Source organism: Camarhynchus parvulus, chromosome 14 (genome assembly GCF_901933205.1).
Source record: "Camarhynchus parvulus chromosome 14, STF_HiC, whole genome shotgun sequence".
NCBI classification, from domain to species: domain Eukaryota; kingdom Metazoa; phylum Chordata; class Aves; order Passeriformes; family Thraupidae; genus Camarhynchus; species Camarhynchus parvulus.
The window spans coordinates 1,831,124-1,849,689 of record NC_044584.1 but is presented as its reverse complement, the minus strand read 5'-3'; the positions used below and the strand labels follow the sequence as shown (position 1 = coordinate 1,849,689).

The 18,566-nt window shown below is 59.9% G+C and overlaps 3 protein-coding genes across 4 annotated transcripts in view; all 3 read right to left on the bottom strand.

The window, feature by feature from the left end:
- Window positions 1–877: 877 nt before the first annotated feature.
- On the bottom strand, window positions 878–8,035 carry DECR2 (2,4-dienoyl-CoA reductase 2). Of its 2 annotated transcripts, none has more exons than XM_030957899.1 (9): window positions 7,923–8,035; window positions 7,771–7,839; window positions 7,377–7,428; window positions 6,119–6,254; window positions 5,500–5,624; window positions 4,918–5,011; window positions 4,155–4,259; window positions 3,072–3,289; window positions 878–1,829 (listed from the first exon to the last, which is right to left on the bottom strand). In XM_030957899.1, the coding sequence occupies exons 1-8, from the start codon at window positions 8,018–8,020 to the stop codon at window positions 3,072–3,074; spliced, it is 897 nt and encodes a 298-aa protein (XP_030813759.1). In that variant the 5' UTR covers window positions 8,021–8,035; the 3' UTR covers window positions 878–1,829. The 2 variants fall into 2 exon arrangements, with proteins under 2 accessions (XP_030813759.1, XP_030813756.1); XM_030957896.1 differs by having other exon boundaries at window positions 3,101–3,289.
- Window positions 8,036–9,938: 1,903 nt separating this feature from the next.
- LOC115908948 (nucleoside diphosphate kinase, mitochondrial-like) lies at window positions 9,939–12,072 on the bottom strand. The gene is given in 6 exon segments (XM_030957911.1): window positions 9,939–10,059; window positions 10,122–10,222; window positions 10,337–10,438; window positions 10,520–10,650; window positions 11,986–12,006; window positions 12,009–12,072. Coding segments are annotated over 6 exon segments (540 nt in total).
- A 2,533-nt stretch (window positions 12,073–14,605) lies between these two features.
- Window positions 14,606–18,566, bottom strand: part of XPO6 (exportin 6) — a 62,802-nt gene continuing 58,841 nt past the window's right edge. The window contains 2 exon segments of the mRNA XM_030957873.1: window positions 14,606–15,231; window positions 17,440–17,670. Coding sequence (XP_030813733.1) covers window positions 15,130–15,231; window positions 17,440–17,670 — 333 coding nt within the window. The 3' untranslated portion in view covers window positions 14,606–15,129.

Below are 18,566 nucleotides of genomic sequence, written 5' to 3'. Positions count from 1 at the left end.
AGCCCCCACTCCAAATCCTCTTCCTCAGCACAGCCATTCCTAAAGGTGAGCAGGGCAGGAGGGGGCTCCTGGGTCTGTCCCATGGGGGGAAGCATCAGGCATCCCCTGCAAAATCCCCTGGGCAATACAATTCCCAGTTTCCAGCCAGCTCAAGCTGTGGGTTCCTGTGTGGATGGGGCTGGCAGGGAAGGAGGTCCCTGAACAGGGCTGGAGGTGACAGCCCAGTGCTGTGAGAGGCAGCTCTGCAGCCCTGCACGGGCTCCTGCAGCTCTGGGCCCAGAGCTCTGTCCTTGCCCTGCTGCTGGGGACACTTGGCCAAACTCAGCTCCCTCCTCCTGGGGTGGCCACGGAGCCAGGAGAGCCCTGACAATGCCCAAGTCACCTGGTCATGGTGGAACAGTGAAATGCATGGAGCCTCCCAGAGCAGGGCTGCAGGTCACAGACAAGGCTGCAGCTGGGCAGAAGGACCAGCACACACCACACAAGCACCTTCTCCAGGAGAAAACACATCCTGTGATCCAGCAAGAGCAATACTGCAGCCACAGCCAAATCCCAAGAGCCCAGGCAAAGGATGCTCCCAGATCCCAGCCCTGCATCCCCATCCCCCTGAAGGGCTGAGCCTCTCCCCAAAGCCCTCAGCACCTCCCACCACCTCTGCTGCTGGAACCACCTTCCCAGAGCCTGGGGCTGAGCAGCTGGCAGGTCCCCAAGCCCTGTGACCTGGAGCACTGGGGCACCACAGAGCCCAGGACTGGAGCCACATGAGGCCCTGGCAGTGGAGCAGTGGCTCTCCCCGTCCCTTGGTGCCCAGTTTGGAGCAGTCAGCTGGGCAGGGCACTGGTGCTCGTGCAGCAGACACAGGCATCACTGCTTCAGGGGGCAAGTTCTTTATTTGTAGCCTGAAGGAAGGAGTAAAACCTGGCAAGTCTACAATCGAGTAGGAAATACAATTAAGTGGGAGAACAAGCTTCATTGAATCCAGGGTGAGCCTAAAAACTACCAGCAGCAGCAGGAGGGTGCACACGAGCAGTGTGTGCCCCCCAGGGCACCAGGGACAGGGCTGCCTCCAGCAGTGCCATCCGTGCAGCCCAGCAGGAGGAAAGTCCTGCATTCCAGCTCTAGCCCTTCACTTAGCCTCAGCCCGAGTGTCTGGCAGGACACAGCGTGCCACTGGTGTGACAGACAGATGGCTGTGGACAGACCACTGGACACCTGCAGTGCTGCGGTGCAGAGCTGGGCCTGGGGGATCTGCCCTCACACCACCTCTGCTCCCGGGAGAGGGGCATCCCAGCTGCATCCCTGGCAGCCTCCCAGGACCCCTCAGGGGACACAGCCACCTCCCCCTGCCAGGCAGAACTGAGCCCACCACGCTGGGTGACCCCGACCCCAGCCAGGCTGAGCTGCTCCCCCTCCCAAAAAGGAGCTGCTGCTGCTGCTGCTGGGGCTCCTGTGCAGTTCTCAGGCTAAGAGAGGGGAGGAAGAGGATGGGTACTCATGGGTGGCACTGCCTGGGGCTTGGGAAAGGCCACAGGAGCAGCTTGGAGGGAGCCACAAAGGGCCAGTGACCATCTCAGCCCTCCAAGCTGTCTCTGCACCCACAGCCACACCAGCCCAGAAGGCAGCAATGGCACAGGGTGGGCTTGGTCCCCTCCCAGCACCCCAGAGCTGTGTCCCCCAGGCAGACACGGCACTGGCAGTGTCACCAGAGGCTGTGGTGTCAGCACTGGCTCTGGGAGATGTCCCCACATGGCGTCCCAGGTCACGTCTGTCCGTCGCTCAGTCCCAGGCTGTCCATCAGTGGGGTTGGCTTGCTCCTGCAGCCCAGACATCTGCAAGAGAGGGTGGAGGTGGGGACAGAGCCCTGCCCAGCCCATGGAGGCTGCCAGGTGGGACACAGGCAGGGAGGAGAGGAAGGCAGGACACCCCTTCCCTGCCAGGCTGCAGGAATCCATGGAAGCAAGAGGCTCCTGGGATTCTCTGTGCTCAATCCTGCTGCTGGGGCACAGAAAATGGGCAGCAGGTTGCTCTGGGGGAATCTCAGAGGTGTCTGGACAAGTGTCCAAAAGACACCATGCCACAAGCCAGGCTCAAAGGGAAAATCCAGCAGGTTCTGCTCGTCCCAAGGACTGGCCATGAGGACACTGTACCCACTGCTACAGCAGCCATGCCCCAGGAGAATCATGGTTAAGAATCATCATTTAAGTTGGAAAAGCCCTCTAAGACCATTAAATCCAACTGTTCCCCCAGCACTGCCAAGGCCACCACTAAAACATGTCCCCAAGTGCCACATGCCCCCAGGGATGGGGACTCCCCCACTGCCCTGGGCAGCTGTGCCAGGGCCTGACTGTAGGAATGTGCCCTCTGTTGACCGAGTGACAAATTTAAAAAGGAAAAAAGCCCAGAAGTTTCTCTCCTCAATTAGGTAAAGACACCTCATGGGACCTGGGGGACTTCACCTCAAACTTAAGGATGGCAAATTGGACAGGAGCCAAAAAGTCCCCCCTGAGCAATTTACTGGAAAAAGAAGACAACAAAGGAACTAATTGCTTTTGTGAGGTTTTACCAGGGGCAAGAGCCTCTTGCACCTGGCTCGGTTTCTCTCTGTAAAGAGTTTTGTTATTTTGCCTTTTCTAAGAACTTTTCTGTTTCCAACACTACCACAGAAACCATCCTGCTGATTTTATGCCACCTGAGGTGGCTGAGCTATTTCAGGTGTGATACAGATCTCCAAGAGCTTATAAGACCTGGCTCAAGGAGACCATTATATCACCTGTCCATCCCTTCCATGAAGAAATTTTCTCTAATACCCAACCTAAACCTCCCTTGGCACAGCTTGGGGGCATTTCTTCTCATCTTGTCCCTGTTCCCTGGGAGCAGAGCCTGACCCCCCTGGCTGTCCCCTCCTGTCAGAAGCTGTGCAGAGCCACAAGGTCCCCCCCGAGCCTCCTTTTCCCCAGGCTGAGCCCCTTCCCAGCTCCCTCAGCTGCTCCTCACAGGCCCCGTGCCCCAGGGAAAAGCAGGGATTCCCTGAGGAGCTCTGCTCCAATCCCAAGAGGGGGAAATGCAGTCACCTAGAGTTTAGCAGAGGAGGAGGCAATACCCAGCAAGGCAGAGAAGCTGTTGGGGGAGGTGAGCCAGCTGCCCCCATCCACGACCAGGGTGGTGCCGGTGACGTAGGACGAGAGGGGGCTGGCCAGGTACAGGGCGCTGTGCGCGATCTCCGTCTTGTTCCCCGCGCGCTGCAGCGGGATCACCGAGAACTGGTTGGACTTCTCTGCAAATTTCCCACCTAAAAGGAGCAGGAAAGAGTCAGTTTGGACCATGGGAGGACTGTCCACCACCATGGCTGGCCAGGCAATGCAGCACTGCCCATGGGGCTGGCTGAGTGCTCCAGGGAACTGGGGTGAGATCCTGACACAGCCCTGGGATAAAAACCTGGGAAGATTTAAAGGAGGGGAGCCCAAGCCCAGCAGGGATTTTGTACTGACCCAGCAACCTCAAGGACCTCAGAAAGCTTTAGAAGCATGGAATGGTTGGGGTTGGGAGGGATCTCTCCTTCTCCTCCCCTGCCATGGCAGGGACACCTTCCACTATCCCAGGCTGCTCCAAGCCCTGCCCAGCCTGGCCTTGGGCACTGCCAGGGATCCAGGGCCTGCCCACCCTCCCAGGGAACAATTCCTTCCCAATATCCCATCTAACCCTGCCCTCTGGCTGTGTGAAGCCCTGTACAGCACTCCTGGAGCCCCTTTAGGCCCTGGAAGGGATTCTGAGGTTTCCATGGCCCCAGAGCAGAGGGGCTCCAGCCCTTAGAGCATCTCCATGGCCTCTGAACTTAGACCAAGAGTTCCAGGTCTTTCCCATCCTCTGGAGCTGCACCAGCACTCTGCTGATGGACTACAAGGGCTGAGTTTTGGGGGAGCACATTCCATCATGGCACCAGAGAGCCCAAACTGCTGCCAAACCAGTGCCCTGGGAGGTACCGGGGATGTGGGAAGGCTGTTCCCACAGAGCTGGGCCAGCCAAGGCACAGCACAGCAGCAATCCCCATGAGCTGTGTGGCACTGGGGGTCCCTCCCAGTCCCCCCCCAGTCCCCTCCCAGCAGGGCAGTGCCAGGGCAGTGCCAGGGCAGGGCTGGGAGCCCAGGCTGCCTCACCCAGGCGTCGGAAGCCCTCGGTGCCCGAGATGGGGCCGGGGGCCAGGCTGTTCACACGGATGTTGTTGGGTCCCCACTCCACTGCAAGGTGACGGGTCATGGCATCTGGGGAGGGATTGCAACAGCACTGAGAAACAGGGAGCAGAGCCACACCAGAAACTTCTTGGGAGGGGGAAAAAATGCCACAGAACAGTCTGGCTGAGAGCAAAGGGCCCTGGAGGGGAGAAGAGCCTCATCCCAAACCCAGGCATGCAGTAACCACAGCAATTCACCCCCTTGCCCCTCCCCAAGATATCTTGTCACAGACATCTTTTATGAAAAATCCTTTCCTTAGGATTTTTCCTCCTGAGAAGCTGAGAGGCCTCAGGAACAAAATGAAAACAATGATTATCTGCTGCTGTGGAATGCAACAGGTGCATCTGTGATTGGCCCATGTTGGTTGTTTCTAATTAATGGCCAATCACAGTCAGCTGGCTCAGACAGAGAGCCAAGCCACAAGCCTTTATCATTCCTTCCTATTCTATTCTTAGCTAGCCTTCTGATGAAATCCTTTCTTCTATTCTTTTAGTATAGTTTTAATATAATATATATCATAAAATAATAAATCAGCCTTCTGAGACGTGGAGTCAGATCCTCGTCTCTTCCCTCATCCTGGGACCCCTGTGAACACCACCACAGTATCTTCCATGCCAGTATTTAGGAAGGACTGGCTTCTCTCGTGGCCCCACGTGGCTCAGAGCCCCAGCAGGGGGTGTGGAGGTACCTATGGCAGCCTTGGCAGCCCCAGCGTGCACCTGCAGGGCCTGCCCTCGGTAGCTCAGGGTGGCCGTGATGTTAATGATGACCCCACCGTGGTCCTGGGGAAGGAAAGGAGATGTGGAGTGAGGCAGGGAGCAGCACAAAGGCTCACAGAGGGCTCTGAGGGACAGGAGAGCTGGGCTTGGAGGGACAGTCACCCACAGGCACTGCCAAACCATCACTGGGGCAGCTCCACCCACTGAATCTCAGGGGTGGGGCAGCCAGCAGGGCCCTGCTGGAGAGGTGGGACATGCAGGGTAGAAGGAAAGGCCAAGGGAAAGTGGCAGAGCTGGAAAGGGAGCAGGAGATCAGCTTCTCCAGGTGGCAGAGCATGGAAAGGTGCTGCAACAGCACAAAGGCCCAGGGCAAGGGACAGGAGGAGCCCCAGTTCGGGGCTGGGATCCCTGGAAGGGAACAGAGTGGATCTGTGCAGGGAGGCTCTGGGCCCTTGCACTTCCCTGATTTCCCCAGGAGCACAGTGTGGTTTGACACTAACCCCTGCCCACAAGAGCCTCTCCTCAGGCTCCCCTGGCTCTGTGCCACTTACCCGGAAATATTTCTCAAAGAGGACCTTGGAGGTGTTGAAGGTGCCCATGGTGTCGATGTCGATCACTGTCTTGAAGGCGTTGAAGGACAGGGCACTGGCTGGGCACAGGAAATTCCCCGCAGCACCTGAACCACAGGGACAGGCAAGACAGGGCTGGGACAGGTGTCAGGGCCCTTCTGGGACAGGCAGGGTGAGGGACAATGTCTCCACATGGAGACAGCCCTGCTAAGGGATAAACTGCTGGCTCTGGGTGCCCAGCAGCACAGCCAGCACGAGGGGAGCAGGGATGATCCACACCCACACAAACAGGGATGGCCAAGCACCACACACAGATCTCTGCTTCCTCTGAGCCCCCAGGAAAACCCCCTGCCCAGCAGTGAGCCCAAACAGCCAGGAGCCCTGGGAATAGTGCAGTAGGAGGGATAGTGCAGAGGGGCTCCAGCCCTTGGAGCATCTCCATGGCCTCTGACCTTAGTCCAAGAGTTCCAGGTCTTTCCCATCTGCTGATGGACTACAAGAGCCAAACCCCTCAGGCAGGGCTGAGTTTTGGGGGAGCATATTCCATCATGGCACCAGGGAGCCCAAACTGCTGCCAAACCAGTGCCCTGTGCAGCCTCACCGTTAATGAGGATGTCAATCCTCTGGAACTCCTGCAGTGCCTCGTCCACCGCGGCCGCGATGGTCTGCGGCTGCCGCACGTCCATGCACAGGGGCAGGCACTGCTGCCCTGTGGCTGCCACCAGCTTCTTCGAGGCCTGAAAGGAGCCAAAAAACACATGAGAGAGCCTGGCTGTACCCTGCTAGCCCTGGGGTAGCCAGGGAAAGCTCCTGCATGGTGTAACCCAGCACGCTGGGCAGGCTAAGCCCAGGTACCTGCGTGGGCTGCCATGGACACAGCACAGCCCAGGCAACATCTCTGCAGGGCAAGTCCAAAGGTTGGACCCCAGCAAGGCTTTTCTGGCATGAGCCCAGGCATAATTGCCCTTTAAGGTCCAAAAAGTCAATGGGCAAAAGGGCAAGGACAGAGCAGCCAGGTGTCAGGCTGTGAGACAGAGCAGCTCTGCAGCTCAGGGTTTGTCACATGCCACCCCTATGGCTCATTAAGAGTATGATTATCCCCAGCAAATTAAGCACAGGGGACCCAGAGCTGCTCCAGCTTCTGTTTTGGGCTCTGTGAGAGGTCCTGAGCCCCAACAACACACAGGTGCACAAGCAGCTGGAGTCCTGGACTGCAGATTCTGTGGCCTCAGAAGACTCAGGCCCCTGAGAACTAAAAACCTGCTGAGCCAGCTTCTTGCGGCACATGAGCGTGAGGGGGTGGGAAATGACAGCCAACCACACCTGCACTGTCCCCTCTGCCCCAAAACACAGGATACCTGTGCAACCCACAAGCCACACAGCCCCTGGCATCTGCTCCTACTCCACACTGAGCTTTCAGTCCAACCCTGGGCTCTGCCCTGCTGACAGGCCTCCCCTACAGCTCATTTCTGTCTCTCTCCCCTACAAAAAGCCATCATGATCACGGAATAGCCCCCACAAAGCAGGTTCCAGGTTAACAGAGCTGTGCTGGAGATGTGATGGGTGCAGCCCCAAACCTACACCCACCCTGCCCAGAACCACCAGAGTGCCCGGCGCTGGCAGGCTGGGAAGCACTGGGAGGCACTGGGAGGCACTGGGAAGCACTGGGAGGCACTGGGAGGCACTGGGAGGCACTGGGAGGCACTGGGAAGCACTGGGAAGCACTGGGAGGCAATGGGAGGCACTGGGAGGCACTGGGAAGCCATTCCTCCTACTGCACTATTCCCAGGGCTCTCGGTTCCACCGGGAGTGAGCAGAAGGATTTGGGGGGCTCGCAGGCGGCTGGAGCCCGCACTCACCTCGGCCACCCGCTGCAGGTTCCTGCTGGCAATGACGGTGCGGCAGCCGTGCCTGCGGGGAAGGGGCAGGTGAGACGGGCCGGGCTCCCCAGCAGCACCCCGGGATCAGCTCGGGTGCTCCCTGCAGGAATTGCTGCTGCTCCAGGCCCGCAGGACGGGGAGAAGCAGGGCCCGGTCCCCGGAGCCTCCCTGAGGGCTCTGCCGCCCTCGGCTGCACATGTCGGCTCTGCCAGGGCCTGGTGCCGCGGCGGGGAAAGCAGTGGGGGAAAGAGAAGAGAAGGGAGTGAAGAGGAGGAAAGTGAGGGGAAAGAAGGGAAGAGGGGGGAAGAGAAGAAGGGAGCAGGGGAAAGATGGAGCGAAGGAGGGGCTGGTCCCAGGGCAGGGGCTCCCGCACCTCATGAAGATCTCGGCGATGCGGAAGCCGATGCCGGAGCCGCCGCCGGTGATGAAGGCCACCTGGCCCCTGTGGGACAGAGGCACGGTCAGAGCCGGGCCCCGGGGAGGCGGCCCCGCGGCCCCGCGGCCCCCCGGAGCGCCGGCACTCACTGGAGCAGGTCGGGGCAGAGCAGGTGCCGGTACTGCGGCAGACACTCGTCCCCGTCCTCGTCCGGGGGCACCCGCGCGGCCATGGCGGCCTCGGCCATGGCGGGGGCGGTGCTGCTCACTGCGCCTGCGCGGGCGCCGCCGCCGTCGCCGGGCAACGGGGAGCGCTCCGGGACACAGCGACACCGAGTGGCCACGGCGGGAACTACAGCGCGGGGAGACCGGAGCCGTCCCAGGGCTCCCAGTGAGAGATCCCAGTGAGAGATCCCAGTGAGAGATCCCATAGAGATATCCCAGTGAGAGATCCCAGTGAGATATCCCAGTGAGAGATCCCAGTGAGATATCCCAGTGAGATATCCCAGTGAGATATCCCAGTGAGATATCCCAGTGAGAGATCCCAGTGAGATATCCCAGTGAGATATCCCAGTGAGAGATCCCAGTGAGAGATATCCCAGTGAGATATCCCAGTGAGAGATCCCAGTGAGAGATCCCAGTGAGAGATCCCAGTGAGAGATCCCAGTGAGAGATCCCAGTGAGATATCCCAGTGAGATATCCCAGTGAGAGATCCCAGTGAGATATCCCAGTGAGATATCCCAGTGAGATCCCAGTGAGATATCCCAGTGAGATATCCAGTGAGAGATCCCAGTGAGATATCCCAGTGAGATATCCCAGTGAGAGATCCCAGTGAGATATCCCAGTGAGATATCCCAGTGAGAGATCCCAGTGAGATATCCCATAGAGATATCCCAGTGAGAGATCCCAGTGAGATATCCCAGTGAGAGATCCCAGTGAGATATCCCAGTGAGATATCCCAGTGAGATATCCCAGTGAGATATCCCATATCCCAGTGAGATATCCATGAGATATCCAGAGATATCCAGTGAGAGATCCCAGTGAGAGATCCCAGTGAGATATCCCAGTGAGACCCCAGTGAGATATCCCAGTGAGATATCCCAGTGAGATATCCCAGTGAGATATCCCAGTGAGATATCCCATAGAGATATCCCAGTGAGAGATATCCCAGTGAGATATCCCAGTGAGATCCCTATATCCCAGTGAGATATCCCAGTGAGATATCCCAGAGATATCCCAGTGAGATATCCCAGTGAGATATCCCAGTGAGAGATCCCAGTGAGAGACCCCAGTGAGATATCCCAGTGAGATATCCCAGTGAGATATCCCAGACATATCCCAGAGCTGTCCCAGTGCTCCCAGTGATATCCACCATGCCAGTGGCGTCCCAGCGCTTTCCCAAGTGTCCCAGTGGCCCCCGGTGCCACCCAGTGGTGTCTCAGTGCCTCACAGTGGCATCCCAGCGCCTCTCAGCGGTGTCCCAGTGCCACCCAGAGGTGTCCCAGCGGTTCCCAGCGTCACACGGAGCCCCCAGTTTTACAGCTCAGACCCCACCCCGGTCTCTTCCCGTCACCTGCAGACCCCTGCAGCCCCCCGGGCACAGCCCAGTTCTTCACCGGGCCTCCCAGTGCAGTTCCAGTGCTCCCAGGGACATCCCAGTCCATCCCAGAGCTTCCCAGCACTATCCCAGCTTCCCACAGAGCTCCCCAGTACCGATCCAGTGCCCCCCAGGAACAGTCCATGGACACCCCGAGCTTCTCAGAGTCTCCCAGGGACATCCCAGGGCCTCACAAAGCTTCCAGTACCAACCAGTACCTCCCACACATGTACCAGAGACATCCCAGAGTTTCCCAGTACGGACCCAGTGCCCTGTGGGGACATCCCAGTGCCCTCCATGATCACCCAGTGCCTCCCAGAGCCTTCCTGTGACACCCCCAGTGCCCTCTGGTGTGGCCTCAGTGCATCCCAGAGCTTCCCAGCGCCACCCCAGGCTCCCAGTGACATCCCAGTGCCCCCCAGAGCTTCCCAGTACCACCCCAGTGCCCTCTGGGGACATCCCGGAGCCTCCCAGAGCTTCCTGGTGACATCCGAGGGAGGGGACCGGAGTCAGAGCTGCGGACACCGGGGTTTATTGGGGGCGGGGTGCCCCCGGCCGGGGCCCGGCCCTAGAGCCCGTAGATGTTGTCCCTGTCCCTGCTGTCCCAGGCCACCAGCTCGTCCCGCCGGAACCAGAAGCCGATCTCCCTCTGGGCCGTCTCGGTGGAGTCGCTGGCATGGACCACGTTCCTGCGAGGGGACAGGGATGGGGACAGTGCCACGGCCCCGGGGTCCCGTCCCCGCGGCCCTACCTGGTGATGTGCACGCTGAGGTCCCCGCGGATTGTCCCCACGGCGCTGCTGTCCCCAACCATGGCCCGCGTGCACTGCACCACGTTGTAGCCCTCCCACACCTGCGGACAGGGACAGGGACAGGGACAGGGACAGCTGAGTACCCCGCGCCCCCGGGACCCCCGGGCTGTTCCCTCACCATGGCCACCACCGCGACCCCCGGGCTGTCCCCTCACCATGGCCACCACCGGCCCCGAGGTCATGTAGGCGACGAGCGCGGGGTAGAAAGGCTTCAGCCGCAGCTGCTCGTAGTGCTGCTCCACGAGCCTCCGGTCCGCCTGCGGCAGCGGACAGTGACACCCGGGCGGTGTCCCCGGCCACCCCCGCTCCCGGAGCAGCGTCCCCGCGGGCCCGGCTACCTGGAGCAGCTTCATGGCCACCAGCTTGAAGCCGCGGCGCTCGAAGCGCTGGATGATGTCCCCGAGCAGGCGCCGCTGCAGCGCGTCCGGCTTGGCCACCAGCAGCGTCCGCTCCTGCAGCGCCGCGGGGGCTGCGCGGGTCCCTGTCACCACCGCGGGACACCGGAGCCCACCCGACACGGGCACGGTGCCAGCAGGGCCCCGAGCTGTCCCCGCCGCACCACGGGCTGTACTCGGCCCCGAGGTGCCGATGGGAACCTGCCCCCATCGCTGTCCCCATCCCATCCCGGGGCGTGTCCCCTGGCCAAGCTGTGCCTCTCAGGCTGCTGGGGTCCCAGGGGAAGTGTCACAAAGCCCTGACGGGTGTTGGGGACATGTCCGTGGCCAGGAAATAGCCTTTAAGCCAGCCATGTCTGTGCCGCGTCCCCGTGCTGGGGACTGTCCCCTGCCTGGCCCGGGGCCTTCCCCCGCCCGGTTCGCCCCGGCGCCGTACCGACAGCAGGGTCTGGGCTGTCACCCGGGAGGGGTCTGCTCGGTACGGGAAGCGGTGCCGGGTCACCGAGGGCGGGGGTCCTCGCTGTCACCCGTGGGACGGCAGGGTCCGGTCTGCTGTCACCCGAGGGATGGCAGGGTCCGGCCCCGCTGTCACCCGAGGGACGGCAGGGTCCGTCACGCTGTCACCCGAGGGATGGCAGGGTCGGGCCCCGGTGTCACCCGAGGGACGGCAGGGTCCCACCCCGCTGCTGGCCCTGCCGCGCCTGCGCCGCAGGAGGGGACAGAAGCCCCAGGGGACAGCGCATCCCGTCCGCTGGAGGGACAGAGGGGACAGGAAGGAGGGGAAGGGAGAAGCAGAGAGGAGGAAGGGAGGGGACACTTCACTGCCAATCCCGTCGGGGACCCGTCCCGGGCTGCGGGGCCGGGTGGGCCCCGTGTCCCCCCGGTGCTGGCGGGGACAGAGGCGGACAAAGCGAGCCCGTGAGCTCACCCGGGCACTGCTGGGCACGGCTCGGCTCTGCCAGGGCCCTGCCCTGTCCCTGTGCCCCGCACCGGGGTCCGCCCAGCACCGCCCTGGGGACACTGAATCCCTTGGGACCAGCCCCGAGCTCTGTCCCATTCCGGCACACGGGCTGGGGACAGCAGGGCCTGGCACCGACTCGCCACACGAAGGGGGGACAGGAGCCCGTGAGCCGCCACCCGCCCGGCACGGAGGGACCGGGGACACTGCGAGGGGACGGGGCACCGAGGGGACAGCGTGGGAACGGGAGCTCTGGGGGGCAGCACAAGCAGGGGACCGGGGACAGGGTGGGATGAGCAAAGGGTCCCCAGGGGCAGGACGGGGCTGAAGGCCCCCAGGGCTGGGGACAGGGTCCTCTGGAGCAGAACGGGGTGGGGACAGGGTCCCCGGGGGCAGAACGAGGGTGGGGACAGGGTCCCCGGGGGCAGGACAGGGTCGGGCCGTGTCTCACCGGAGCCGTAGCAGCGGGGCGCGGGGGGCTCAGGCCCGGCTGTCCCCGCGGGAGGCTCCGGGCCAGGCAGCGCCCCAGGGAGCCCATGGCTGCCCCGGCGGGTCGGAGCCGGGCTCGGTCGCTCTGCGGAGGTTTTAAGGGCCCGGGGACGGGTCAGGATTCCGTCCCTCCCCTTAAAGGCCGCCGCGCCTGCTCGGGACATCCCGGGCCGCAGCATCCTCCCCATGCAGAGCATTCCAGCACGGAACATCCCGGCTTGGAAGCCCAAACCCTGCCAGGGGGGGAGGACAGCCCACAGCCACCCCGAGGGGAGCCAGACCCTGCCAGGACCCAAACCTGCCTCGTGCTTTGCCCTCGATTCAGCAGCAGCGAGAGGCCGGCTCAGCCCATGCCAGGCTGAGCTGGGGCACAAGGGCAGCCAGGGCAGGGCACAGACCTGCCCTGGACACAGGGGGTGCTGGGGAAGGGCTGCAAGGCCCTGGGACAGAGGAAGTGCCAGGTGGGACACCTCTGATCACTTCTCCAAGGCCCATTCCAGACCCCAGTCTGGGAAATCACTCTGTGCTGGGCTTCCCTGCACTCGGACAGCTCATGGGAGAGCAGCCTGGCAGGTTCAGGAACAGCCTGGCTGCTTGGAGCCTGGTTCCCAAATCTGTGCTGATCTGAAGGACTGAGGAGTGTCCCGAAGAAACAAATGAAGGCTGGGCTCGATCCCCCTGTCCCTGTTACCACCCTGCATTCCCAAGGCACGGGGATGGGGGGACAGAGCCCCTGCCACAGCCTGGGGGGCTCTGGGGACCTGCTCTGCTCAGCACCACGGCAAAAACACCCCAGTGCCTTCCCATAGGCAAATGGATTCAACAGGCTGTGGAAAAGAGACTTTTCTGGCCCCAAACAAGGGGCTGGGGTGGGGAAAGGCCCCTCTGCAGGGTCTGCCAGGCCAGGGGGAACGGGGCAAAGGGTGGCAAAGGGGAAAGAGATTTTAGGACAAGGGGTGGCAGACTGGAGCCTGGGCTTTGTCCACCTGGCAGCTGCTGGCACTGACCAAGAGGAAATCTACTTTCATCCTGTGTGAAGACAAGAAAGAGAAGCAGCTTGAGCCTGGAGAGCTGTGCTGGGATGAAATCCCTTCAGCCACAAAGGGAAGTGGCGGAGGAGGCGGCTGCCAGCTTCCTGTGCCCCCCGGGGCAGGGCAGAGCTGCTGGGGGTGCCCAGGAGGAGCTCAGGAGCAGGGCCAGGGCTGGACCCTGCACTGGGGGCTCCTGCAGCATCACCAGCAGGAACAATGAGGGGACAGAGGAGACATGGAGATGGGGGCACTCCAAGTGCTGCTCCAGGTGTGGCTGGCAGGGAGTCAGGAAGCCACAGACCATCACCCCCCTTCCCTCACCCCTTGGAGGCAGCTCTGCCCTCAGCTGCATGCCCTGGAGCAGTTGAGGCATATCCTGAGCACCTGGACTCTGCTCCAGGGCAGGCAGCACAAAGATCCAGCTGGTGCCAGCTCAGAGCCTGGATGCAGGGATGGCACAGATCATCCAAACAGCATCCACAAACGGGCACAGGGAAGGGGCTTGTCCACAAAACTGAATCACAGGAACCATGGAGGAAGTGCTGCCACACTCCAGCTCACCCCTGGCACCTCCCAGCAGCCCAGGTGCAGCCCCAGCACAGCCACATCTCCAAACATTCCCAGGAGAACATCCCCAGGAGTGCTCCCTTCCCAGAGCATGGGGCTGCTCCTGCCATGGCAGCTGCCCACTTAACCACAGGGAATTAAGAATGATTCAATAGAATCATGGAATGGTTTGGGTTGGAAGGGATCTCAAAGCTTATCCTGCCCCTGCCATGGGCAGGGACACCTTCCACCAGCCCAGGGTGCTTGAAGCCCCATCCAGCCTGGCCTTGGGCACTGCCAAGGATGCAGGGGCAGCCACAGCTGCTCTGGGCACCCTGTGCCAGGGCCTGCCCACCCTCCCAGGGAACAATTCCCAATTCCCAATATCCCGTCCAACCCTGCCCTCATTCAGCCTAAGGCCACCTCCCCTTGTCCTGTCACTCCATGCCTCTCCAATTTAATCTATTTAATATAAAAATTAGGACTGATCTAATACTGCTTTCTAACCAGAGAAGAGAAAAGAAATTATTCTCAGGGAAAAAGAAATCATTCCCAGCTGCATGATCAGGGATCCACAAGCCCCACACAGTCTGCTCCTGCCTGACTGGAGTCTGGGGTTTTACCAGACAGATGCCACGACTGGGTCACTGGGCAGAGGGTGAACTTCAGCTCCAGGCTCCCTGGGAATGGGGGATTGCTTCCTTTTCTTCCTGCAGGCACCTCATGATCGATCCAGACACGTGTGCTGGAGGGAATGAATGGATCACCACAAGGTGTGACAGAAAACACAGGAGGAGAACAATGAGGAGACAGCAGAAGAGGCCACCACTGATCTGCACCTTCCAGGAGCTGCTGGACTTGTTGGGATCCTTGCTGGCTGCTCCTCATTCCTGGTCCTGGGAAAAGCTGTGGATCACTGCATGTTCATTTATACAAAATGACCTAGAGGGAAACTAACCCAGCCCCAAGTTATTCCAAACAACAAAGTAAGCACTTTATTCCCAGTAAGCATGTTGTTTTAGTATCACAATGGAATGATGAGAAAACGTTTACGTTTAAAAAAAAAAACCCCAAAAAGTCTCTAAATCCCCGCCAACATCGGGGAGGTTTTCAAGGCAATTTAAAAACAAAGGGAGTGACAGAAGTGCCAAACCAGTCCCAACGTCAGGAGACTCCTCCTCCGAGAGCTGGGCGGGGCAGGAAGGTGGAATGACACGAAGGTACGAATGTCTGAAGTGGTCTTTGGCGCTTCTGCCTCGCGTTTGATACGGACATGATCTCTCCAGACACCTCCAGATGCAACAAAGTGCTACAGGAGCAGAGGGAAGGCCCCGGGAGAGGCATTTCCCGAGAGCCGGGATGCCCCCTCGGGGTGGGCATTAAGACACATCCTGCCGGCTCCAGCTGCGGCCCCGGGCTGGGCAGGGAGAACTCAAAGGGAGCGGTGAGCGCGGTGAAGGCAGCGCCGGCCGGCCCGGCCCGGGGGCAGAGCGGGAGCGGAGCGCGGGGCTGTGCCCGGGGCGCAGTCACTATAACTTCACAGTGCCCGGGGGCAGGCTGTCGTTGCACAGTCTGTAATAGCGCAGGTCGTTCACCAGCCTGTGCACGTTCTGTGTGAACGAGGGCAGGTCCTGCAAGGGAGAGAACAAAAACTGCTGGGAATGGAGGGACACTGAGAGAGGCACCGAGAGGGGCAGGCAGCCAGTGGGTGTTCACACCTGAACAGATCCACCCTGACTCAGTCTGAGCCCAGGGAACTCCAGGCTCTGGGGCAGAGGTGGTTTCAGAGCTGACTGCAGGGATCCAGGCTCTGCTCCCATCTCAGCTTGTGCAGCGAGGCCCAGAGGAATGGGCATGGGATCATGGAATGGTCTGGGTTGGGAAGGGCCTTAAATCCCACCCAGTGCCACCCCTGCCATGGGCAGGGACACCTCCCACTGTCCCAGGCTGCTCCCAGCCCTGCCCAGCCTGGCCTTGGGCACTGCCAGGGATCCAGGGGCAGCCACAGCTGCTCTGGGCACCCTGTGCCAGGGCCTGCCCACCCTCACAGGGAACAATTCCCAATTCCCAATATCCCATCCATCCCTGCCCTCTGGCAGTGGGAGCCATTCCCTGTGCCCTGTCCCTCCATCCCTTGTCCCCAGTCCCTCTCCAGCTCTCCTGGAGCCCCTTCAGGCCCTGGCAGGGGCTCTGAGGTCTCCCTGGATCCATCTCTCCCCCAGCTCTCCCAGGCTCCATGGCCAGATTCAGCACTAATTCCTTGCTGCCCTCCTGCCAAGGCTCCTGGGTGTCACACACTCCCAACAAGAGCTGATATTCCTGAGGAACAGTCACCTTCCAGAGCCAAGCAACTCCCCCAGGGTTCCATTCCCACCCTCACCCTGGGTCTCAAATTCCCATCCCCTCTCTCAGGACAGGGAGCACTCAATGGACAACCCTCAGTAATGGAAACCAGAACCTGCTGCTCTGCCATGGCATTCCACACATTTCCTTCCCTGCTCTGCCATGACATTCCACACATTTCCTTCCCACACACAAGGGATTTGCAGGGATTGTGAGCCTGTGCAGGTACTCTGCTGTCCTTGCTGTAACCCTCAAACATCTGGCCAGCAGCTGGAGCAAGGTTTAGGCATGGACCTAGCGTCCCACTGGGGAACACATCAGCCTAACCCAGTGAAACCTTCTCCAGGAACCACCTTCCCTGACTCCCACAGCACCCTGCAGCCTGAGGGGTGATGGCAGCTCTGCCACCTGCACTGAGAACCCTTTGGCTGGGGATTGCTGAGCATGAAGTGCTGGGAACAAAAGGCACTGCCTGGAGACATTGCCAGCATGTTCTGGATGCCAGCAAGCAGGACCCTGCAAGTCCTTAGAGCCCCAAATGCCACCTCTGAGCTGATAGCCAGACCCTGAGAAAGGACTTCTCTTTCCCTGGAAAATGGCCTCCAATTGCATCACACTTGCCAATAATACAGTGCCAAGCTAGAAATTTGCAAACTTTGCTGGATTTCTCCAAAACTAAAGCATCCAGCAACCAGGACCCTGCAAGTCCTTAGACCCCCAAAGGCCACCTCTGAGCTGATACCCAGACCCTGAGAAAGGACTTCTTGTTCCAGGTTGCAAGGCAAGATGTGTTCTATTACCATCTGCATGGCAGTTGTCTTTTGCCAAGTGGGCAGTTTGCCTTATCTCTCTCTGAGTGATCACAATCACACCTCCCTGGGGAGGGGACTTCTGCTGATAGCAGCTACTGAATGTCACTGCATGGCTGATAAGAACTACAGCATCCCATTGGGAGATCCGAGCCCAGAAGGAGGAGCCAAGCATTGCTACCTGGATATAATCTGAGATTCTGGAATACCAGCACGGCTTCTCCACTGGATTCCCAAAGGAACAGCAGCTGTCTCTTCCACTGGATCTTCAGAGGAGACTGCACCCTTCTCCAGGATCCCTGCTCCAGCAGAACCACCCCTGACACTGCAGGAGGGCTGAGCCACAATTCCAATGGGACTGCTGCCAGCACCCTGACCCACAGGGTGTCAGGTTGTGTTCTGACTCTGTCAGAGTTGTTCTAGTGTACTGCATTGTTTATTTTATCCTTTTAATTTCTTCCCTAGTAAAGAAGTGTTATTTCCTGCTCCCACATTTTTTGCCTGAGAGCCCCTTAATTTAAAATTTATAGCAATTTGGAGGGGGGGGGGTCATCTTCTCCATTTCAGGGGAGGCTCCTGCCTTCCTTAGCAGGCACCTGTCTTCCCAAACCAAGACACTTCTCTTTCCCTGGAAAATGGCCTCCAATGCATCCTGGCAACAGCACAATGCTGCAGGCCCCTCCTCACCCTGTCCATTTTGAAGTTCCTCCCCAGCACGTTCTTCTGGTTGGAGTCCACACCGTCGCAGCTGGCCAGGAACTCGGGCAGGAAGGCGGAGTAGAAGCCATCGAAGTCCACCGAGGCCATGTTGTAGGTGGCGATGCCGATCTCCTCCTGCAGCAGGTCGTGGGACTTGTGCACCAGCACCTGCAGCAGCACGTTCACAAACTGGAACAGCATCGTGGTCCTGAAGATCTTCTGCACAGGGAGAGGGGCACAGGGTCAGGGGACTTCACTCCTCCCACAGGAGGACAAATCCAGCAAGGACAGAGCAGCCACGGCTTCAGCGGCATCTGCACACTCTGGTGAGCACTGAGATGATTTTTTAAGCCAAGCCAGATCAAAAATGGCCAAAATAAGATCAATTAGTGTCAGCTTGAGAGTTAATGTTGAATTTGGCCACATTTACCTCATGGTTTGCGGCTTCAGAGAGAGCTCAGAGCCCCTGCCAGGGCCTGAAGGGGCTCCAGGAGAGCTGGAGAGGGACTGGGGACAAGGGATGGAGGGACAGGACACAGGGAATGGCTGCCACTGCCAGAGGGCAGGGATGGATGGGATATTGGGAATTGGGAATTGTTCCCTGTGAGGGTGGGCAGGCCCTGGCACAGGGTGCCCAGAGCAGCTGGGGCTGCCCCTGCATCCCTGGCAGTGCCCAAGGCCAGGCTGGGCAGGGCTTGGAGCAGCCTGGAACAGTGGGAGGTGTCCCTGCCCAAGGGGACATTTATTTAAAAATAAATCATCTTTACAGTCTCACCCAGCCCAAACCATTCCACAATTCCATGCTCTGACCCAAGTTTTAAGCATTGGCAAAGCCACCAGCATCAAGTCCCACTCCAATTCCAGCCAGGTGTTCCCTGCACTCCTGGGAGCCAGGGAATGTGGCCAAGGGCCTGAAACCTGCCCCAGGCACCTGTGAACACAAAGGGCTGCCCTTGAGGTGTGACCACAGATGAGAAACTGCAAGCTCTGCTTTCCCAGGCTGAGCAGATTCCCCTGGATTCCAGATTTCATCCCCCATGGCAGCACCTAAGGGGAGGTTACAGGACCTGGGTCCATGGAGATGGAGACTCCCAGTGGCAGTGAGCTGGGAACAG